The sequence below is a fragment of the Salmo trutta genome, chromosome 36 (assembly GCF_901001165.1).
Source record: "Salmo trutta chromosome 36, fSalTru1.1, whole genome shotgun sequence".
Classification (NCBI taxonomy): Eukaryota; Metazoa; Chordata; class Actinopteri; order Salmoniformes; family Salmonidae; genus Salmo; species Salmo trutta.
Window position 1 is genome coordinate 33,016,813 of NC_042992.1, and position 16,882 is coordinate 33,033,694.

General features: G+C 40.8%; 1 protein-coding gene across 1 annotated transcript; it reads left to right on the plus strand.

Moving 5' to 3' along the window:
• Positions 1–606: 606 nt before the first annotated feature.
• LOC115175932 (uncharacterized) lies at positions 607–11,439 on the plus strand. The gene is made up of 9 exons (XM_029735586.1): positions 607–935; positions 4,130–4,188; positions 4,555–4,575; positions 4,733–5,005; positions 5,349–5,648; positions 5,821–6,108; positions 6,407–6,585; positions 9,938–10,036; positions 10,321–11,439. The coding sequence occupies exons 2-9, from the start codon at positions 4,143–4,145 to the stop codon at positions 10,741–10,743; spliced, it is 1,629 nt and encodes a 542-aa protein (XP_029591446.1). The 5' UTR covers positions 607–935; positions 4,130–4,142; the 3' UTR covers positions 10,744–11,439.
• The last annotated feature ends 5,443 nt before the right edge of the window (positions 11,440–16,882 follow it).

Below are 16,882 nucleotides of genomic sequence, written 5' to 3' on the forward strand. Positions count from 1 at the left end.
TTGCATTGAACATTTTGAAAATCAGGTCAATAGAAACAAATATTAAATCAATAAACTGTTGGGCAAAGGCAAAGAAAATAGTAAAACGTGATTATAGAAGAGTATGAATAAGCACTTGAAAACAGCAGACAAACCCAAATGATCTCCCAAAAATATTGCTACCTTGTCCAACACTAGATTAGAATATGTTGATTCCTCCGCCTGGATCTGTGATGGGGCCCAAAAAGGCATAAGCAGTGACAGACAAATCCGATTGTATTTGTCACATCGTGCTTCTTAAACAACAGGTATGGAATTGGAGTATCCCTTGGCTCCACTGATGCTAGTACAAACAGTTAATCGCCAGTGGGGAAAGAACTCAGAGGAGGAGAAGCGGGGGAAAAGAGTCAAAATTGATAAATGAAAAACTAATTAGGTCATGAATGGAGGGCCATTTTGAAATTGTTTAATTCATCAGTCACCACTGTAACTAGCCCACCTATACGTGAGATATTGTAGCCTACAGGATATCTAAAGTTGTAAAACTAACTATATATATATATTTTAAAAAATGCAATTTGTTGGTACTTTCCTGGAATAAAATTGTTATATTTGTTGTTATTTCATCAAACATCAAGGCAAACAAGATGTGAAGTCATAATACCATATCATAATCCCACAGGAATATGAGTGGCGGCATTCCAGAGCCGAACCTCCGGATTCTAACGAAATGGCACGAGCTCCACCGATCATTAACAGACCACAAGCCGACAGCTACCGAAACTCTCCAGATAATCCCGATTCGTAACACCATTGAAGTCCCTTTCTTTGACGGGTTGGGGGTGAGGGAGAGGGGGAAGATATCAAGAAGAAAAAAACAAAATTTTGTAGAAAACCTTACTTTCTGTACCCCGTAAGTCCCATCTGCTGTTTTCGGATCCAAGCCAGTCTGAAAGGTAATTACCAGCAATTATGATGCATCTATATCTGCTCAATTCTACTGGTTTTGTATTTCACCGAGAAATGTATGGGTTAAATTTTGCAGTTTTTTCGTTTGCTGGCAGGTTATCTGGTTGTTTTTTTAATGCATGTCTAACAGCTATATCTAATATGGGTAATTTAGGGCGTGATACCGGTAATGCAGCACAGACGGGTAGGATGACAAAAATTACCTTCATCTTCACCTACAAAACATAAAACCTATGTTTTAGCACTTCCCATAAAAAAGGCTAATAATAGAACATTTGAAACGGGGACAATGACTATTGTTGGGCACCAGGCAGCATTTCATAGGCTATCTATGCTATTTGGAAAGCTTAAACGGCCTCTGCATCTTCAGATTCTAGCCTATATCCTTACAATGAACACCAGAACAAACACTACGAGGAGGGTTCGGTTTTTTCTAGGCTATTCTTCTCCCCATCAAAGGTGCAGTTTATTATAGGGCTGGGAATAAAAAAGACAAATCATAAGCCTATTATATTTCATCCACCCTCCCCCTCAATCGTTTATGTAATTGATGAACGAATGCTAAGTAGTTGAATGTGAAATTGGTTATTCTTCCTTATTTGTTTGACGTCCTGCCCAATGCGTTAATGCGTGGACACCCTGCCAGGACACCCAATCGTTAGGCTACGTAATTAATGGGAACGACAGATGGCAAATTTTGCATAGTCGCTAAGTAAGTGTTTGGTCTGGTCACATACTCAATGAACTGAAGAGAGAATACAGGTTTTTCAATGGCACTTGGTCTTGTGCAAAGGGGGGAACGGGGGACGCGAGTAAGGGAGCCTTTGATGCGCGCAAAAAAAGAGAGTGCAAGCGTTTGCCAAAATCCACACGGATGAGAGAAATCGTAGCTGGAACGAGAAGGGGTCTCCCCATGTCTTCCAAATTCCTCAGTGCAGTATATTCCTCATCGTTAGCAAAGCTGTGTTTTATCTGGTTGGGATAGCCCATGCAGCGAAGCGTGACACACCCGTACAGACTGCACACTGTTTTACCGCGTTTTACCGAGCGATACAACAAAAAAGATGCCGCGCGCGCGAGTATGTGAGGAAGAGCGACACTGGATGTCAAACTGATGAGATATGTGCGATAAATTGGGGTGAACACCTTTAGTTCACCTTTACACCCCACAATACAAATATTGAGTGACCTAACCATATATGGCTTGTTCTGAAAACAGCACAGCCAACTTTCGACCATTTCTTATAGTGAGTTATTTGGCTTTCAGGCAATGGTCAAAAGCAGCTGATCATTCTTCAAAAGCAAAACTTTTTGTTGATTGATTTACATCCTTTGTACTTCCAGGTTTGAATAAAGTGCACAACTCAATTGGTCAGTATGCAATAAGCTAATGTAAGTGTACAACATAATAGCTGACTATGGAACTATTATTAAACTCTGGTACACTCTAGAAAGAAAAGGTTCCTGGTGTATCCTTTAGGGGTTCTTCAACTTGAAACTGTGGGGGAACCTCTATAAGTTCTTCAAAGAACCCCTTTTAATGGATCCTCGAAGAACCATTTGAAGAACCTTTTGGGGTTAATCTTTGAACTACTTCCCCTCCCCTATTGTTATTATTAATAATAATACGCATAACAATAACAACAATAACACAATATTTTAGTTGTCAGTGTTAATTATGATTTTAGAGGCAAAGCAAAAGAAAAAAAATTAAATATGAGGTAAATTCCCAGCAGAGCTCCAAGTCCAATGGGTTTATCCTCTGGTGTGTTGATGTTAATGTGTTGATGTTCTCCGTATCCACAGCCAGAATGATTTTACAGTGCATGGTGATCAAACATGTTTCCTGTTATATTCATCAGAGGTGTAGGGAGGGTGAAGTCTGTGAATCCAAAAAATTGTAATTATACAGTTGATTAACAAAACATGCATATGACAGTATTCAAACCTTGGTTTTTGTAGTAAATGTGAATGAAAAAACTGTTTTGATAATGGTTTTCATACGCATAATGTAGAGGCCTATGGGATATTCATTGAAGAGGTAAGTGAGGAGGATGGAAAATGTGATCTACATAACATACCAATTGATATACCTTTGTATTCCTCCTCGTCTGTATACCTGCAGACACAGACACAAAAGTGAGCAGTTCAGTGATCTGCACCCAATACAGCTAGCCGTCAACATATTCTTATAGCCTACATATTCCTACCTCTTTGTTGATTGATATCCATTGAATTGTGTCCTTTTTCTGTTGTAGAAAGATTTGCAGAAATATGAAAAGATAGATGGTATCGTCATAAAATAATATGAATTTAGATCATACGAGGGACAGACCTTACCTTAAATTGAGATCTTAAAATGTTTCAGTTAAGTACCTGTGCCTGCTGTCCTTTCAACCTTGAATCCAAATGTTTAATTTGGACTGTTAGGTTCCTGCAAGAACCCCCACCAACTAAGGAGGTTCCTCAAGGAACCCCACCTCCTCATTTGGGCCATTTTCAATGCCAAGAACTCTCAGGTTCTTCAAAGAACTTTGAGGATCTTAGAAGAACCCTTGTTGAACCCCTAGTTTTTAGTGTACTAAATACAACCCGTTGGAAACCCATTGCCTTCAAAACTGTGGCTACACTTTGATTTGCAGCCTGTGTCCCAAATATGAGATGCAAATAGACTCCTGTAATTTCTTCATTTATGCCGCTGAAAGAGGCAATGCTTATTAAACAGCACTCTGTGTTCTTTCATGGTTGTACACTAGGATCCTTGGAGCCACTTAGATCCTCCCCCTCCGCTACTCCCCATCTCCTGTCACTGTAGGCAGAATGGTGGCCCAAGCCTAGGCTCATGTCCACTCTAGTCTAATGGTGGTCAGCCTCATCATACAAAAGAGCTGACTAATGCCCTGGGGAACTACACACCACTCCTGCTAATTAACCTCAGGAAATGATGTCATTACCACTGCAGACTCCCAGTTACAGTAGAATTTACTAGGAGTAGATTATTACATTTGAGCACTGCATGTCCAGATTTAAACTATTCCCTACTATGTTTTGTTAATCTTCATACTGTATCTCTACAATTTAGTTTGGTATTTGTATACAGTGTATGTACAATAATTATATCCATATTTAGATAAGAAATATCCTGCTGTAAAAAAAAGAATAATGTATTATGTTTTTTCAGAGATTCAATCAAGATGAAAATAATTGGTGTTGCCGTGTTTGGAGCCGTGTTCTGCACTGGTAAGCATATTGGCGAATTAGTCACTAGTGATTTAGGTTGAGAGGTTGAAAGAGCATAAAGAATGTTTGACACAGTCACATGATTATATCAGATTTTATTCAAATGAGTACAAAATGGATCGAGTCATTTATTATCTGTTCCTTTTTTTCTTTTTTCCCCTCACTAATTTATGGAGGGTTTGATGTTGACAGCAGTTCTATTTTTGCAGTGAGAATGTAGGCCATTTACATTGCAAACGTTTTGTGATATTTGCCAAGTTTAGTAGTTTCTCTTCCAGTAGTACAAATGATTTCTAACTTCTTGAAGGATCTTTGGAAACATTGACAAAGAACGTAAAGTAATGCTAAAAATCTTTTACTTTACAGTTCTGACTGCATCCCTGAAAGGTAAAGTCAAGCATGATCTACAGATTCTTTCAGTGACTGTCAAAACCTGAAGATTAAGTATGAATACCATCAGTAACTTTACCCTGATTCTGACATATTATTCCTTATACTCTGCATACCCTTGTCAATCTACCTCTTTTACATTCTCTCTCTTCAGTCAAAGAAGAACACAAGATTGCTTTTTTCGGCGAAGATGTGCACATCCCTCTCCCATCCCTAGTCAGCACTGAGGTTCTGTTCAGGCCCGCCTCCAACCGCACCGCCGAGGTGGTCCTGATGAGGGACGGGCAGGTGGTGGGCCACCGGGCCCAGCTCAACTCCCTCAAGCACCTCATCCTGGAGGATGTGGGGGAGGAGCACGAGGGCATGTACGTGATCAAGAACACTGAGGTGCCTGCCGATGTCAAACACATCATCCTCATCGTCAGGGGTACTGTTCTTCTAATTACTGTACAGTTAATTCATCTTCAGCTCTTCTAATTCTTCAAACTTTTCTTCTAAACGTTGCAATCGACTTGTTTCTATACTTCTTAAAACCACTGTTTATCCAACACATTCACTATCTAAGATTGTATCCTAACTCTGCGCAAACTGTGTAACCCTTAGAGGAAGACGTCAATCGAAATGAACGTTTTTTTGCATTATTGACGTAGTTGTATTTGGTCTGCAATTGATTACGATCATTGTTCTGATGCAAATGCAACTGTATAGGAAGACAATACTCCCCCAGAGCCCTGAGTGATATTGCTGTGCTGTTGTGTGCTCCCTGGCAGATTGCACGCTGGAGCAGGTGGTCAAGTACGGTGAGACATACCACATCCCACTGAGCGACATCTTGGGCCCTATCACCCTGGAGTTCAGGTCCAGTCAAGCCCAGGCCAATCAGACCACGGAGCCACCGGCAGTGGTGCTGCTCAACCAGACTTCCATCCCCCCAGAGGAGTACAAGGGTCGCCTGAGTGTGTCCGAGAAAAGGGTGACTCTAAGCATGGTGCGGGGGACAGACGAGGGAAGCTTCACCGTACTGGACCGCGATGGGAAAGTCAGGAGGAGGTCATGCCTGAACGTGAAAGGTGAGATGAGAAAGACCAAAGTCCAAGAGGGAGATAATACTTGATCTAGGGGGTTTGAAATTGTGGTTAGTGGTGTGGGTAAAATAGGATTGACAAAGCTTGAAGACACAAGTCAAAATAAGAGCAACCAGAATTATTTGACAACCTTTTCTCTTTCCCCTTTGTTCCAAAGAGCACCAGAACTTCGTCCACCTGTCATATGGCAGTACTTTGAAGATCAACCTGTTTGTGGACCACACAAAAGTCAACCTCATGTACACTCCAGACTGGGACCGGAAGGACCGGGTCATACTGGAGCAAGGAGAGCTAGTGGTGCCATTGGACCCATCACTGGACGGCAGGCTGACTGTAGAAGGCCCCATGTGCATTCTGGAGAGGGTCCGGATCAGTGACATGGGGCTCTTCAGAGTAACAGACCTGTTGGGGTTCCCTGTGACCAACATCTACCTGAAGGTGGAAGGTAAACCGTGGGTCAGGGAGGAGACTAGGGCTTTAACATATAGATCCATCTATCACCTCTATTAATGGTCTTTCCTTTCCCTTTCTTCTGCTTGTCATCGATGGCACTGTATATTTCACTCTCTTGTTTTGATGTTGTAACTCTCCACATTCGCCTCTCATCCATCAATTTCCTCTTTTCTTTGTGTTCCTTTCTGCCTGCTTGTCTTCCTCCTATCTTCCTTATCATATTCCTGTCCATCCTCTACCCTTATGTCTTTCCTTTCTCCATCCTCTCTCTTCTTTCCTCTCTCTTTTAGCCTATAAGTTACCCACGCTGTATGTTGCAATCCTCTCCTTACTGGGCTTCCTGGTCCTCCTCTTGCTGGTGTGTCTGCTCTCCTGCCTGATAAATGTGCGCCGTCGGGCGGAGAAGGCGCGGGAAATTGCCCTCATCGCCCAGCAGGCGGGCAAGGGGGATGGAGACGCATTCGTCAAGGTAACTCACCCTAACGCCTCCTCAACGGGGGTGAAAACGTTAAGACACCATGATCCAACCCCTGTACCGTAATTAAACAGTATCTGCTTTATCATATATGTATGCTATTCTCACGTTGAAACACTTAATTTACTAACAATTATCGGCCATGTCCATGTATTTTGGAACCCTGTTACTATGATTCCAGGCCTAATATACTCGTAGACCATAGCACACTGCGACAATGGCTCAATATGATTCCAAAATGATAATGCCATATTCCTATTACACAAGTCGCAGATTGCAAAGTGATTGTAAGAGAAATAATGGTTATGGTAAGACCTCTTAAAGGGATAGTGAGACATTTTACAAAATGACGTATTGGCTTCCTTACCCTGTATGCAGTCTATGGACAAGGTATGACAGCAATTCATGCTTTGGATTTGTTTACCTGGCCACTGTTTCAACTGCTAACATTTTAGCATTAGTGGCACAAATCCAATGCAAGTCGATTTGAACAACATTAGTATTTTCGCTATTCATGTCCAATTCAAATCAAATCAAATGTATTTATATAGCCCTTCGTATATCAGCTGATATCTCAAAGTGCTGTACAGAAACCCAGCCTAAAACCCCAAACAGCAAGCAATGCATGTGAAAGAAGCACGGTGACTAGGAAAAACTCCCTAGGAAAAACTCCCTAGAAAGGCCAAAAACCTAGGAAGAAACCTAGAGAGGAACCAGGCTATGAGGGGTGGCCAGTCCTCTTCTGGCTGTGCCGGGTGGATATTATAACAGAACATGGTCAAGATGTTAAAATGTTCATAAATGACCAGCATGGTCAAATAATAATAATCATAGTAGTTGTCGAGGGTGCAACAATTCATCCTAAAGTATCTTAAAATTGGTTTTGTAAATTAATGTAGTTACTTAGAGATGATTTGGACATGAAGCGTGAAAATTGTCATGTTGTACCCATTGACTTGCATTGGATTTGTGCCACAAATGCAAAAAAGTTAAACAAAACCAAAGCATGGGTTTCTGTCATACCTTGTCCATAGACTGCTTACAGGGTAAGGTAACCAGTACGGAATTTTGTAAAATGTTGCACTATCCTTTTAAGTATGGTCAAAGAAAGATGTCAGTGTACATATAACTGTATTTGTGTGTGTTTGTGTGTACCTTTGCCTGTCCCGCTCTCTTTTCCTCCATCAGTGTGCGTTCCTGTGTTAGTCTTTAGTCTTGACCTATAAACCTCAGATAATTAGCTTTAATTAAACTTCAGGTCCTAATTTACTTTGATAAATTTGTTGGAATTCACCAAGGAACGAAACCGGTCTGCCCAATGTCGGCTTCCTGGATGAGTGGTGCTTTTAAATCACACAAAATGAGATCATCCATATATCATGAGTCATCACTCTCTCCATATGGCAGATTCCATCATAGTTGTAATTTCAAGTGTTTTGTCTGCAGCCCACAATGTTGCCAATGTCCACCCATCATCTTAATCTCAATCTCAATTGGTCCACACAATAGATGTCGGCCTAATTACAAATTGGGGGGAAAATCTAGTTAACGTTTTGCCTTTGCGTTACGTTTCTCCCTCTTAAAGGAGCCTCCGACGGAGCCTCTGCTTGGTGAGAGAACTGTATTCTGGCTTCATTCCGTAGTGTTAAGTGGATGAATCTGTATTGGTGTTTGTACTAACGCTCTGGGGATGGTCATAGCGTCACTATGCTGTGTGGGCCTCCTACCACCATCAGTGATTATATGTCTGTGCCATCCATTCCTCACCCCTCCCTCTTTTCGCTAATCTCCAAACTGACAAATAACTGCAGCAGTTACTTATTCATGATAACTGCAGTCCTAGCCTCAGTGCAAATAAGCATACAGATGCAGCCGTCCAATACGATTCAGCTATTTTCAAGCACACATGCACATGTATTGTTGTTGGAGGCGGAGTTACAAGGTAAACATGTATGTGTGTGAGTATATGCTGATGTGTGTGTGTGTGTGTGTGTGTGTGTGTGTGTATCTGCTGTGCGTTTGTCTAAGATCGGGGCAGTAGCGATTAACATATTCATTGGCTTGCTGATACTGGACTAGATCTACCACTTGTTTTCTTGATTGTACGTTGTGAATTGCAGGATTTTTACACGTAGTTAGTAGCGCACTTACAGTACATGCAGAGTATACAGACATAATGTGGGATTAGGCTGTATAGTACACTGGATTAAGTTGCCACCTGGACTAAGATTATCACAGCCGAACACTCTGGTATTATAGAAATGAGTGTTCTCTAGTATTGGAATACTGTGGAGAGGAGTGTATAGACCTACACATCAACCGCATCAAGAGCATTGTGCATTATGACATCATGTAGTTTAAGTGTAAACCCTGGATGGGTTTCCTAGACACAGATTACTCCTGGTCTAAAATGCATGCTCAATGGAGAATCTCTGTTGAGGGTGATTTTTTGTCCAGTTACAGGCTTAATCTGGGTTTGGGAAGCCGGGCCAATTCAAGCACTGTAGTAGTTATTCAAAGTTCGCGACACTGTACATCCATGTAAGATCTTATTCTTGATTACAATTATTACGGGTTTTTTTTTTGGGGGGGGGGGGGCTGTATATTGCTTAATCAGCTACTAGCCCAACACAATTTGTGTCAAAGGTGTGCCGTTTCTATGTTTGTTCGTATTTGTCTGTGTCTATGTGTGTGTCGGTGTAATTTTTGTACACCTGATGCTATACATTTTTGTGTTTGAACGTGGTGTACCGTAGATAATTTACATGTATTGAATATATTGTGACATGATGTGAGGGGCCTCTACTGTTCTAATCCCCTTGTAAGGTGTTCCCTCTGGAGGTTTAGACAAAACTATTCAAATGCAGCGAGGCTTCATGTCCCACTTCATTATGGATTTAGCCATAGATTTCTGGAGACTAAGCGACAAACCTGGACAGCTTGTCTGATTGGCTTTGCGGTCGCAACAGCAGTTTCCGGAGTGTTCCGACATGAAAATCGATTGATCTACCTCGATCTCTCTCCTGACACACTCTAGTATGCGATTCCCTGTCCCTCAAGAACGATGGTTCCCTGAAGCCTTTTCCTCTAAACTTCCAGGGTGTTATTTTCGAGCCAACAACTCCAGTCTCTCAATGTGTCACTATATATACACCTGATGATCTTATAAATCTATATAAGAGCTTCGCGTGCAGTACATGTGCTTTTTGTGTGCCAACTCCTATTTACCCATATGTAATCTTTATGACTCGCGGCGTACATGGTGAAGTGAAGTTGTGATTGCTGCTGTAATGTGCTTGCCGTGGCTTCCTGCTAAAATACGACCCTCTTGTGTTGTCGTTGGTAGGTTGTTCAAGAGGCCTATACACGGTTCACTGAGGAATCCACTTTGGCGTCTACGTGGGACAACAGCAATGCTACAGAAAGCACGGAGGTCACCATTAGGGTAAGCAGGGCTCAGGGACACATAATATGGTGGGAAGTGGTCTACCGGTGAGCATGTTAAGGTGCAAGAGGAAAACACATCCCACCATTATAATTGCAAATGTTTTAACTGTAGACAGACTGGGGTAATGTTTCTATAAAAGGCTGAAAATAACCAGTCTCCACGCCAAGCAGTACCTAGACTACCTTTGCAGAAACATACGAAATTAATCATTCATGTTCCTTTTTTGCTGACTCTTTCTTTACTCCCCCCCCCCTCCCCCCCGCGCTACTTTCCTTCCACAGGGTCTGGAGGTATCCAAAGCAGGTCGCTACCACACTCTCTCCTCGGACAAGAACTTCCTGGAGATGAGTGACTCGGGGGTAGAGTTCAACTCCTCCACTCTCCCGTTGGACAGCGAATGTGAGACGGACGTGCCCCAGACCTTCACCTCCCACAAGCTGCTCCTCAACAACTCTGACAGCGTGGCCGCCACCATCATCCCCGAGGGAGACCAGAGTGCCAACCGGACCCCCGACTCGGCCATGAGCCCCAGCTATGTGACCCAGGCCCGGTCTGAAGCCGACGCCCCTGAAGAAGACCTGATGGGTGTCACCACGCCAGAAATGGCATCCAGGGGCGCCGAGCTGTCTGCGGCACTTGAGGCAGCCGATAAAGTTATCAGCCCGTCAGTTCCCAATGCCACTGCAGAGAGCACCACCACCTGAGAGCTCCGGCATTGCATTCCTAAAAGCGCAGACACAAACCACCGGACACCCTGACAATCTTTACTCTTCAGCCTCAATTACTCCCCCCCTCATGCAGACATAACCCAAATCCTGATCACTGCTTTTATAAACTAAAACTACACAAAAATGCTTGGTGTAAAAAATTGCCAGTCTATATGCACTAGACTTAATCCCTAAAGAAAAAATACAAGACCCTAGCTCATTAGAACACATGAATTCTGTGCATACAGGAAATGCATGTGTAACGGAGTTAAGAACGTACCGTAAGCTCACTCCACAGCTAGCTTGAAATGTCGCGGATGGAGCCATCCAATTGATAGCTTTTGGGAGGCTCAACACGTTGGAACGTTGTCACGCAGGGCGGTCACGTGTGTTGCGAAGCAGAGGATCACTGGTTCGAGCCTAGTATGGGGCAGTCAGACAGTGGAGGAAGCTAAGCTGTTAGCAGCAGACTGACCCCTGTTACACATGCATTTAAATTAGACTTAAAAGCCAGGATTTAGCCTTAGCTGGCCCAAGAGGCAATTGATAGTATTAATGACTGCATAATGCATGCATGCCTCTCTTGGCCTAAGAGATAATATCTAAGATAACATGGTGGACTAAGGGAAAATGCATTATGATGATTCATGTAAATACATTAAGATTACAATGCCCAAAAGGAATGAGCGCACACTGATTTCTGAGTACATTTTTTTATACCCCTGTAAAAATGAATCCCAGAATTCTTCTAATAACAAAAATGTAAACATTTTTGACAGAGCTACAACATATTTGATCTATCTTTCTTATTAGCATTGAATGATCTTACCACCAGTACTGTATGTGGGGACATAGACATAGCAGCTGTATGTGGGGACATTGACATAGCAGCAAACTATATGACATATGGTAATAGACCAAATTAATTCTACGAATAACATTGTAATACTAGATTAACAAAACCAATAAAGACAACTTTATTTTCGGATAAATCTCGATAAAAAAATGCTTCTGTCACGGCTGTCTGAAGAATGGGACCAAGGCGCAGCGTGTGTATCGTTCCACATTTTTATTATAACTGTGAAACTATGCAAGACACACAAATAAACTAATAAACAAAACAACAAACCGTGACAAAGAGGTGTAACATACACTTACTCAAAATAATCTCCCACAAACCCAGGTGGGAAAAACAACCACTTATATATGATCCCCAATTAGAGACAACAATGACCAGCTGCCTCTAATTGGAGATCATCCCAAAAAACAACAACATAGAAATACAACAACTAGAACCCCACATAGAAATACATAACTAGACAAAAAAAAAACATAGATAAAATAAACTAGAACCAACATAGACATAAATAAACTAGACAAAACCCTCTGTCACGCCCTGACCTACTCTACCATAGAAAAATAAAAGCTTTCTATGGTCAGGACGTGACAGCTTCTGACAAACATTAGCCCAGAGTATCTGACATAGGCCTTTACCGCTACAATTTCATTACATCCAGAGAGACACTATTAACAGAAAGTACAGGCATGGCAGAAGGCTTTGGCACCAACTCAGAGAAAGCGCTTGTCTCAGCATATAGCCTCTATAGAATAGCAGAGTTGGAGAGCTAAAACCCCCAAGATCTTCTTACATCATTCTTGCTAACCGACACAAGCTAGTAGATTGAATAACACCATGCTATGCAAGAAAGCTAGTAGTGTCCCTGGGCATGTAACAAAGTGTCCAATCTCTGCCACTTTTGATGACATCATCCCAGCACAGTAAATGTTTACTACATCCCTCATCTTGCAAAACAAATGACCTGGAACTAATACAACATCAACTTCACATCGGGCCATTCTAAACCCCTCCACATCAGGGCACGTTTCTCATTAGAACCGCAGCCACTGCAGAACAAGCCTTGGAACAGAGACTTCTAGAACTTCTCTGACGGATGGGTCATGACAATGATCCCTTTGGAAGGGACCTGAACGTTTGGATCGCTGCCCTTTAATAAAGGCAAGTAAGTAAGGCAGACCTATTGAGAAGGAATTACATGCATGATGTCCTTTTTTCATTCCTACTTTGCCTGACTCCATGGCCCTGTTAGCCAAAAGGAACTGAATGCTGAACTGATAAATGCTAACAATTAAGCCAACTTACTTTCCTGACAGACTGAAAACACATCGCTTACTGAGACTGGAGCGCCAACAAAGCCAGCAAGTTATTAAGATTCAATGTATTTGCTGCTGCATTCATATATTGTGCTGCATTCATCACAATATATGTTGCCAGATTCATTTATTTGAACCACACATCCCACCCAGAATCTCTAAACGAATAACAGTAGCTACTTCATCTCAATTCAGTGCAGCATCTTTTGCAAACACGTTGTATTCCAGATAGGCGAGGATGAATGACTAGATTACAATAGAGCGGCAAAGTCACAATGCAAAACGGAACATAATTCTTATCTAGCATCGTGATTGCTGAACTGCTTAAATTTCGTCATGATTGTATTGTCTAAGTTCTATTCGAGTTGTAACCCAGATCTACTCCATCTGTTAAGTCTGAACAGGAAAAACCCAGAACCATTCGCCGACCATTCAGATTCCATTTGCTGCAAATATACATTACAAAGACATCCACCCTCAGTCCATTTGCTTCAGAAACAGTATATTAATACATCCATTACAACATCTGACAAACCATTCCACTAAGGCCTCCCATTGGTTTCAACTCTAGTCCAACCAGATTCTGCATACAGTATTATTAACGAAGGCATTCTGTATGTCGATAATTGGTGGGTGTATAGCTGACCATGTTAAAAATGTCAAAGCAAAGGTAATGAAGGGGTGTAACAGTCCCAGGCATTCTGGGACGTGGCGTAGTTGTTGTTGGGGGACAGCATCTGCTAGCAATATCGCTACCTTGTGTTGTAACCGATTTAGGATGTCCGTGAGAGGAACTCAAGAGAGTAAGTCAAACATGATTGGTGTCAGAAAGAAAAAGCACAAATATAATTACATGAGAAAAAGTCCACGGCTAACAAAACATTTTTTAAATGTTTATTTTATTTTATTGCAGCTATTGTAAATAATAATACCTGCAAAATACAAGTATGATTCTACTTTGCTTTTTTGTCTAAAATGAAGGTTTAATTGTTTTTAATGCAACATGAGAATACTTGACAGCATAAATATCTTATGTATAAATGAATCATATATGATGTAGCTACTTGATCGTTGGTATTCTATCGGCTATTATCTTGGTTTTGTGGAGTATTACAATTTTATAGATGTGTGTTAAATCGGTGCTGAATTTGCACTGATTAGATTAGGATGGATAACAACTTTGACTAAAGACAATGTAAAAGCCACCTAATCTTTAAAGCTATCCCTTCCATATCAGGTAACAAGCTACTGAATCCATGGTCTGGTGAGGTATATTTGACCCATTCCTATTTTAACTAATTGACTTCTGATTGAATCTTGAGCAATATCCGTGCTATAGCATCAACATTATTATAATTTGTTTAACTGGGTAAAAAAAAGTATATCTACAATTCATACACACATACTATATACCTTACAAACATTACCCAAAGCTCACTTTCAAGCACTCGTGTATATAGCCTAGATATATTGCATGTGCATAGCCAATACTGTTTCTTACTGCAAAGTTATGCAATATTTTATATCCTTGAATTGCGTCATTTATCCTTTCACTAAGTTCACAGTAGATAGATACTGATACACATAATATATGAGATGCCTTAGACTGAGAAGACATAATAGCAGTAAAATGCCTATTTTTCTGTCTCCCTTTCTCTTCCTCTCTCTGTTGCATCACATATCATCTACCTATCACGCGATAGTATCAGCACCTGAGAATGTTTTTGGAAAAATGCTTGACGCGCTTGAACATTTCATCAGAACTCTTAGTATCACTATAACTAATATTTTTTCTTCTTATGCAGATAACTGCTGTCATAGCTGTAGTATTCCCAAAAACGACTGCTGCATGCTGACCTGTATATTGCCTGTGAGACAGCAGGAATACTGTACTATTTAAATTGCACTGTAGGTCCTATCCTGTTGGTGTCTGTTCATGCAGTCAATGAGGTATTCTCATTGTCAATATTACTATGGCTAAGACTGGAATAATGTACACCTCGCCCACAAAAGCCATTACAAAATCAGCTCTGCAATTTTCAAGTGTACCAGTTTATTTTTTTTAGGTTCATTGGAATGGGTAGTAAATTATTATGATGTGACGACGTAGGAAAGGTTTGTCTTGAAAAAACATCAAGAATAAAGGGAAAAAACGTGTCAGAATGCTTGAAAGAGAGGTCAAGTTTTTTGTAGACCTGCACCTGCATTAAATTCTATTTTCTTAATATTGATGTCAGCCTACATGGTATGCAAGCAAATGGTCACCCAGGGGTGAGAGTAAGTCTTGGGGTGACTTTATGCTATATACAGGAAAAGAATGTGTGATTTTGGCAACAAAGTTTGACCATTCATTATTGAGCCTACCATGTATGTGCATCCTTTAAACAAGACTCATTAGTATTTAGTATTCAGCAATATATGTCCAGTTTACCTACTTCAGGGTTGAGTTCACTAGCCCGAAGTACATAGCTGAAATCAGCTGAATGTTATACCTACCTGACAGGTTTATTTCAGATCCCTTGGTGGGAAAATGTCAGATATATTCAGGAAAACTGCTTCAATGCTTAAATGATGCATGCTAATCTTGGTTGTTATTATTGCATTTTATTGTTTTGTTAAATTTAAAATGAATGACTTTCCAAACTTGTCTGTTAGGTTTAAGTCCAGAATTCTTACTGTTGGTTACCCAGCTATATTATCATTGACTTTTATAATACTTCGCTATCATGTAGAAACAACTATGCCCTTGTATGCTATAATTAACAATTTATAAAATGTTATACTTTTGGCATCATGCACAGAATTTTTTTTATACGTTTTTTTCTGTAATGAATGAGCAATGTCCATTAAAGGATTTTGAAGAGACAGCGATGGAAAAGGATGCCATTATTGTGTCTTGTGTCAGTGCCATGTCTGCAATATATTCTTCCAATATAATGATTTACATTTTTGGAACAAAAATATTAAGCTGAGGTAAACTCACTAGGGAACCTTCTTGGTGTAGCAGGATTGGGAAAGTCATTTCCATAATGAAGTCAAATTCTGGAAGTGAGTCGAGTTTCCTCCTGTAATCTGTAGACATAGGGCCTACTGCAGGTATAGCTACAGATTGTTACACCAGATGATGTGATATAAGCAAAGATTTTTGTTGTCCATTACTGGACGTTACAGGTTTGCCTACATACAAAACTATACCAACAATTTTCCGATTAACCTGTATTTGGCGATACTGTCTTCATTCTCGATTCAGGAAAACAGGTATCTTATAAATGTCAGTGTCCAGTTGCAGTTGGATCTATAAACACCAGAGAAAACTCAAATAGTAAATCCATGATTTTTATCGAGTGAGATATGCCTCTTGCATGTATCTTTATTTTAGTTGCACTGTCGCCTAGAAACGACTAGTTCCGGCAAAGATGCTGGGAAATTCTAGATGTGCGGCAGCTAAGATGGTGAGTAACCTTTCTTAGAGTTCTGTTTTTTTTATTATTATTGTAGAACCACCTGCAACTGGACAGGGACATTTATTTTTTTCCAGAATAGAGAACGAAGAGAGTAGGCCTATCGCCAAATGCAGGTTAGTTGAAAGATCTATGGAGCAGTTTTGTATAGGAAAACCAGTAACATTTAGTAAGGACATCAAAAATCTTTGGTTATATAACATTATCTGGTGTAGTAGGCCTGCAATCTGTAGCTACAGTAGGTGCTGCAGTGCACTGTTCTAACTAACTAACTAACTAACTAACTAACTAACTAACTAACTAACTAACTAACTAACTAACTAACTAACTAACTAACTAACTAACTAACTAACTAAAAGTTGTATATGTAGTAGCAGGGCAGGTACCTCAGTGCAGTGACTGAGTTTAAATCTGCCATCGCTGTGAGTGACAGCACAGAGGCGGGCGGAAGTGGCGTGGAATCTCGCGAAAGAAAGCCCGGCTGGCGCGCCAAATTTCAAAGG